Here is a 7872-nt window from a genome sequence, read left to right as displayed (position 1 = left end):
AGGTACAGAATAATGAGAACCAAAAGTAACACACTAATAAGAACTGCAAATCACACCCCAATTACACCATCTTTAGGGGGTGGTTATTTCTAAGGGGATAAAAAGGAATGTCAGAAAGTTTCAGGTCCCAAATCATTGTAGATGCATTTACATATACATTTGAACACATGAAGGTGTTCACTACACAGACCACTGGTGCGAAAATGTGACTATAAGATTTACATTCTGACTACTGACTGAAAAAGCAAGAAAAAGTACAAAATATACACAACTGAACCAATTCAGCATTTAGCATAACAAGTCGATGTTTCTTTAAAAAACAAAAACACAAAAAACAACCTCTACCAACATAAAATCACATAATTAATTATCCTATCACTCAAGGCCAGTCTGTTTCATTTTCTCAATGTTACCTTAGCTTTGAGCTGTGGCATGATGGCCTTGAGTTTCTCGGTAAGCTGCAAGTTCTGCGCCACAGGGTCAGTGGCGTCGTCAGCAAACACATCAAACAGGGCGTCCAGTGCCTCGGCCACCACCACAAGGTCGGTGCCGTGAGTGGCCGCTGCCATCAAGCAACCTCCTACCTCCTGCACACAGGCAATATTGGGAATGAGTTCATGTACAGGACTGGTATTTCTATTTTGGATAAAAATTTTAAAAAAAAACAAGTCGCGTAAAGCGAAAATACAACATTTAGTCAAGTAGCTGTCAAACTCACAGAATGAAACTGAACGCAATGCAACGCAGCAAGACCGTATACTCGTAGCATCGTCAGTCCACCGCTCATGGCAAAGGCAGTGAAATTGACAAGAAGAGCGGGGTAGTAGTTGCGCTGAGAAGGATAGCACGCTTTTCTGTACCTCTCTTCGTTTTAACTTTCTGAGCGTGTTTTCAATCCAAACATATCATATCTATATGTTTTTGGAATCAGGAACCGACAAGGAATAAGATGAAAGTGTTTTTAAATTGATTTCGAAAATTTAATTTTGATCATAATTTTTATATTTTAAATTTTCAGAGCTTGTTTTTAATCCAAATATAACATATTTATATGTTTTTGGAATCAGAAAATGATGGAGAATAAGATGAACGTAAATTTGGATCGTTTTATAAAAACAATATTTTTTTTTACAATTTTCAGATTTTTAATGACCAAAGTCATTAATTAATTTTTAAGCCACCAAGCTGAAATGCAATACCGCCACCAAGCTGAAATGCAATACCGAAGTCCGGGCTTCGTCGGAGATTACTTGACCAAAATTTCAACCAATTTGGTTGAAAAATGAGAGCGTGACAGTGCCGCCTCAACTTTCACGAAAAGCCGGATATGACGTCATCAAAGACATTTATCAAAAAAATGAAAAAAACGTCTGAGGATATCATACCCAGGAACTCTCATGTCAAATTTCATAAAGATCGGTCCAGTAGTTTAGTCTGAATCGCTCTACACACACAGACAGACAGACAGACAGACAGACACACATACACCACGACCCTCGTCTCGATTCCCCCCTCTATGTTAAAACATTTAGTCAAAACTTGACTAAATGTAATAAAAAAAGAACACCAGAAAACCAACCAACCAACTAAAACAGGACGCAAACAAAACAACATATAAATACACCAAAAGGGTAGAAAAAAAAGGGAAAAAAAAAAACAAAAAAAAAAAACAATCATAGCCAGCCCAACAAAAACAATACGAGGTGAATCGTACCTGCACCACAGCATGCTGGGGTTGCACTTTGACCAACATGAGAGCTATGGTGGCCACAATTCTCATCACGTGGATTTGTACGCCGCTGGGAGCCCCCTCTGCAAGACGCACCAACAGGTGAACGTCCGCTGCTGACACCTCTGAGAACTTGGGGGAGTTGAGTTGAGCCAACTTGTGAATGACGGCTCGCATCGCACTGGTGGAGGCCTCCAGGAGGTCAGGGTCCGTCTGCTCTGGACTGGGGGTTGCGACTTTGCCGTCTTTTGGTGGAGTGGAAAATTACAAAATCATGTTGATAATAATGTGTAAAGAATGATTTTATAAAAAAAAGCGTTACGTATCGGCAACCACACCGCGTCACTTTCCTTGTCAGTCTATCCTCTCCCAGCAAGCAGAAAAGAATGATTCTTGGGATACCAGTGCAGTTTTAAAATTTTAAAGCTTTTTGAAAAAAACCATGCCCACAGACCTACACATAAAACTATACACTTTCTGAACACACCTTGATTTTTACACCCACACACACACACAAACATGTGCATGCCCAGACACGTGTGTACTGAAAGACCAAAACACGCAGACCACCACCACCCACAACACAACACAACACAACACGCTCCCACACATACGCAATCCCACACCCCTACCTGGTTTAATGATCTGTTGAGCTAGAGTGTCCCAGAGTTGATGAAGGGCGCCAATCCCTCCCAACGCATCAGTAGACATGGCCTCCACTAGGTTGTTGATGCACAGCAACGCATGTGTTCTTACCCGCGTCAACCTGAAAATATTGCGGAAATGCTCCATTTCAGTACTCTGTAGACTGTAGGCTGACAAAAAAAAACCTCTCTGAAAACTGACCAGGGTCCAGAGTAAGCTAGGCACTAGCTGGAATCAATATATAGCAGTTCTTAAGGCAATTTGACAACCTCTCCTGGTAGCTACAAAACAATGACGGACAAAATAAATTGGATTTGGAAGTAAATTCAGAAATATTGCTTTTTGATTTTTTTCTTCAATGATTTTTGTTTCTAGAAACAACAGTCTAACATAAACATAGAGGTGAAGAAAGCAGGAACTTACTTCTTTGTTATCTTCTTTCCCCATTTCTGGGACTTCACTTTCTCCGATAAGTCTGCCGGTAAAAGAAAAGAAAGTTTCACCACCTGAAAAGAACAAAGTCACAAATTATCAAATGGTCTAAACACAACACTAAAACAACTAAAACAAACAGTGTTATATACAATATATACTTCATGCATTCAGAACTAAATAAAACTCACTCATTTTCTTAATTTATGCGCTTGTAGAAATGAATTTATCCTTCGAAACTAGACAGAAACAGCCAATTTGGCAAAATGAAAATTAAACCTTCAGGGAAGGATTAAAACAGAGTCAAGTACAGTTGAACCCCCCCTGGCAGCCACCTCTTGTGAACAACCACCTGCCCATAACCTCCATTTTAAGTCCCTCTCCTAGTTAAGAACTGGCTTTCTCACATCTTGTTCATCTTTAACACTATTGTGACTAGCACTGCCACGGCGTTTACGTCCTGCCTGCCCAAGCTTGCCACCAAGAAACTTCCCAAAAATCAGTAACTGTAAAGAAATCTGTCTAGCAAGCTTGAATTAAGTCCAATCACCACCAAATGTTGTGTACTAATTCAAAAATGGATGCCCAGTTCAGTCGTGCTATTTATAAGTTTGTCACGCGATTTGTTTTAGCAAAGGGGGGTGAAAGGGGGGTGAAAGGGGGATAATTTGTGTTTTTTAACGTTTTTTTGTGTGTGTTTTATTTTCTACTGCTTTTTTTAAAAGTTATTTTTTAACAGAAAGTATCATAAATAATGTTATAACCAAACAAGGTGTAAAACCTATGAATTAGCTGAAATATTGTTAACATTGTACACAGAAATAAGGAGACAGTACAAAGAAAAAAACAAGCAAATCACGCATTCACTCACAGCATCCTGACTCAAATGAAACAAAACTGTAGATCTAACACTCACCAAATGATGTCTAGGTAATCCATATTGAATATAAGTCACATTTTCACAACAAAGTACAGACCTGCCTACCCCTGAAATGTACCATGTGTAGTTTTGGGTGTGAAAATAAGGCAAATGTGTAGTTTGGCAGGTGAATGTGTAGTATTTCAATTCGATCAACCCAAACCGCAAAACAGAACAGTAACTTATACCGTACTAAAACATCCACTCAACACTCCAAACAAAACTATTACAATGTGAACAATACTCCTCATACAAATACAAACAAAACCCCCACAAAATACAAGCCAAGCATTAGTTAAGTTTATTTGTTAAGAAAAAAATTATTAACTAGTTTGGAACATTTGATTTGTTAAAAAAAAGCTATGTTGAGGGGTATGCAGTTCATATACAGTGGGACCCCCTATTCAAGACCTGTGACAATCTGAGAACATCAAGTCACAAAAAGTAGGGACTAAGAGTATGTGTATCAACATGAAGGCAAATTTGCATATAAACAGAACAGGTTTGCGTGGGCAATAATAATAATATGGCAGGTCATTGCCTCTGCTCTGGTTACCGATCTCTCAAAAGTGAGCTTGTCTTGGTCTTCTTTCCCTGGCACGGGTTTCTTCACAAAACAGTCCAATTTTTCCTCTGCTTTGGTCGGGATTTCTCGAATTCCTCATGAGAAGTGCTTTTCTTGTGGCGGTTACACGGTCGTAAAGCCCACTGTGCTCTGAAAAAGCCGTGTTGCACACAGTGCAGTGGGCAAAATGCTTCCCTTTTCTCCACGAAACTAGGCATGGATGCTCCTCATAGTACTTTGGCAGAAAAGCCTTGCTGGGAGTTTGACCAAGCTTCTTTTTTTTGCTCCGTGGCGGTTGATCGCCAAAGTCTTCTGAATCCGTGTTCGTCGCTGTAGCCATTTTTTTCCCTCCAGAAAGAATGAGCTACGAAGTGACCGCGTTCAGAAAAGTATGTGCTGAAACGCCCGCAATAGTTGTAATAACAGCAGCAAGACCAACTGACAACGCTACTCTCGCGGGCGCCGGGCATCTTTTGCACGCAGTACACAACCGGTTAGTACAAATTATGGATCGGAACTCGCTCGCGTTTTTGCGTATTCAAAATGTCAAAATGTGTAGTCGAAACGAAACGTTTGCGTAGTATAAGACAAGCATGCGTAGTTGCGTAGTTTGGGGACCAAAATCGTAGTTTACTACGCTCAATGTGTAGTGTAAACAGGTCTGCAAAGTACCAACTGTACACCTATGAACAATTCCAAAAGGATTTGAAGGATCCAGCCATCCATTGTTATCAGTGCTGCTACGCCCCCATAGCTCCTGCACGATTCCGAGATACATGTTCGTCTAGCAGTATCACCGCCAACCACGTGTAGTTTGCCGACTCGTACTAGCAACAACGGGACTGTTTCTTCCTCACTTTCACTGCTTGTATCGCTTTCGTGAGGCGAAAACGATACGTCCGAATCATGCTCTACGGGATCCTCTAGGTCCAACATCCGGAGAATCTCCTCCCGAGACAAGGCTCGCCTTTGATTCATTTTTTTTCCCTCAAAAACGCACACAAATCAGGCGGATTTGCAAATGGCAGAAGGGGACGCCAAGTGTATCAAGGGAAACAACTCAATTTATTTGCAAGCTTCAAAAACCGGGAAGCAATCACGAGTCGTGTACCCTCTATGGCTGGTACTGAAAAATGCGCTTCCCGTCCATGGGCGTGTCAGCGCTGGTACTGATTTATCAGTGTCCCGTCGCGAAAGAGTTAAAGGGGGTTCCAGTGTATTGAAAACTACAAACAGGACTACACTGACACACACCTTTGCTGTGATGTTGTTTGCAACGAAGGCTGCATGGACTTCAGATGATGCACACATGGGATCCTGAGGAGAAAAAAAAGGAGACGATTATGAGCGTGTATCTGGCGCATTTCAAAGCATTACAACATTTACCTTTTATTAACAATTTCCCCGATCTTGACCATCACATCATTTTTTACGTCAAAAGTGAACACTGCCAAAGACTCATGATAACTGTAGGCCATAAAACAAATCATCATTGAACATTTGAAACATCTCATCTAATCCTCAATCCCATTGGCCCTAGTCCCTCTGAGCCCCTATCCTCTTTTTTTCTCTCAATAGTCTTCCATGAGGTATTCATTTCTTTAAATATCAGTCAAAAATTAAGCTGATTTGTATACTTGGAGCATTCCAAACAAGAAACTCATCAACATGTTTGTGGCAAAATTGTTCTCGTCTGACAATGGGCTGGCCTGGTGTCAAACACAGCACAAGAAGACGATACTCACAAAGTTATTGTTGTCCACAACAGAGTCCTGTTCCATGTCCACCACACCGGCCATTTCGTCTGACGAGCCTGACTCTGAGCTGTCCACCTCCTCCCACTCTTCCTCTGTTACCATGACAATGGAGTCATAAATTAAAACACACACTAAAACACACAATCAGATGATCTCTTAACAAAGATCTGTTTTTTTACGACTTCCTTTTCCCCAAAAGATGGATTGCATGTCAGTAACACAAACAAACAACACAAAAACAACAAAACAAACAAAACAACAACAACAACGAAAGAAAACAACAACAAAACCTTCAAAAGAAAACAAACCACAAAAATCTATCAATTTTTACTTGCAACACATTACTGCAATGACAGATATTCATAGCCTGTACAAATTCCACAGCCACACGGCAGGTTGAAGCAACACAATGAACGGTATTATGATACAATACTAACAGCAGATTTGATGAAGAAAGAAAGCCTCTATTGTATCCTACTCACCAGGTGAGCAGCATATATTGGTGGCAAGTTCGAGGCAGATTCTTTGAGCATCCAGTGTGTTGACAATGTCCTGGTATTCTTGATCCGATGTGAACTCCTGCATAATCATAAAGATTAGTGAAAAACTACCAACTCCCACCAAATGCAACACCTGCATCCAATCACAAATGCAATATATTTGGTAAACAAAAAAACTACCACCACCAACAACAAAACAAAACAAAAACACACACATAAGCACAAAACAGGGAAACATATAAAGACGCAAAAAACACAGCATAAAAAAATCTCTGATGAAACTGAACAGATAATCAGTCACATAATTCAACATGAACACAAGTAGCCTATTTTGTGAACACGAACATCAAACCCTATACTCCCTCCAAACCCAACGAATTTAACAACGAACATTGGAACCAACTTACCTCATCTTCTCCCAGCGTGATATTGAGCTCCTTGTCATCCCCACTGGGCCCAGGCTCAGAGTCAGCGACTCCATTCTGTCGACAAAACATTCTTCATTAAAATGTGTGTTTTAAAATTATAAATTTTAATAATAAATTTTAATTTGATTATATACTTACCCAACTCACATAAATGCAATTTACTTCAGTCTAGTGCTAGGACGCTGAATCGTCACCTTGGTAACAAGGGGAGGTAACCCTAAAAAAAGAGCGACCTTGACCCTTTAATATAACGAAGTCTCGCGTGACTTCCTGACCTTGCCGCCATCTTTGAATCATACTCATACGATCGAAAGCGAACAGAAAAACCCCTCTTTTTTTTAGGAAACCACAAAACCCTCAAAAGCGGGGCAGGTGGGAGGGTATTCACTATGTGAGTTGGGTAAGTATATAATCAAATTAAAATTTATTATTAAAATTTATAATTAAATTACATTCTTATCCCAACTCACATAAATGCAGATTGCTAATAAAGGTGGTGGGCTGCTCAATCTATAAGCTAGGCACAAAAAAAATATACCCAGCTGCAACCATTGCTTGAAGCGCGTTAGAACCGTAACGCCGCGCGCTGCAAAAGCCACGCAGGTAAAGGATGATAGAGAGCTCCTACGATATCCAGTAGAAGAAGTCAAGGACCTCGGGATATCCTAGTAATTTGAACACCAACGTAGATAAGAACCTGTCTACCCTTGTGATCAAAAACGATAAGAGTAGTTTTGCTTATGAACCTTTAAACCTCCTGTAAAGGACAGGAAGGAGCATAATGAGATAACTGATCAGATTCATAACAATGGATCGCCTATGGCAAGAATCTTAGAAAGAGGAAAACTATAAAAACCATCAGAGATGGTTGTCCTAGTTGTTGATGCCTGACAAAAA

General features: G+C 40.2%; 1 protein-coding gene across 1 annotated transcript in view; it reads right to left on the bottom strand.

The window, feature by feature from the left end:
• Positions 1-7872, bottom strand: part of LOC138967490 (HEAT repeat-containing protein 3-like) — a 31134-nt gene that overhangs the window by 1347 nt on the left and 21915 nt on the right. The window contains exons 8-15 of the mRNA XM_070340053.1: positions 6955-7029; positions 6530-6626; positions 6036-6139; positions 5545-5607; positions 2798-2880; positions 2362-2495; positions 1715-1974; positions 414-587 (exon numbers count right to left, since the gene is read on the bottom strand). Of these exons, the coding sequence (XP_070196154.1) occupies positions 414-587; positions 1715-1974; positions 2362-2495; positions 2798-2880; positions 5545-5607; positions 6036-6139; positions 6530-6626; positions 6955-7029 (990 nt within the window). The remainder of the gene's footprint in view (positions 1-413; positions 588-1714; positions 1975-2361; positions 2496-2797; positions 2881-5544; positions 5608-6035; positions 6140-6529; positions 6627-6954; positions 7030-7872) is intronic.

This window comes from Littorina saxatilis, linkage group LG1 (genome assembly GCF_037325665.1).
Source record: "Littorina saxatilis isolate snail1 linkage group LG1, US_GU_Lsax_2.0, whole genome shotgun sequence".
Classification (NCBI taxonomy): domain Eukaryota; kingdom Metazoa; phylum Mollusca; class Gastropoda; order Littorinimorpha; family Littorinidae; genus Littorina; species Littorina saxatilis.
This window is presented reverse-complemented; position numbering and strand designations above follow the sequence as displayed.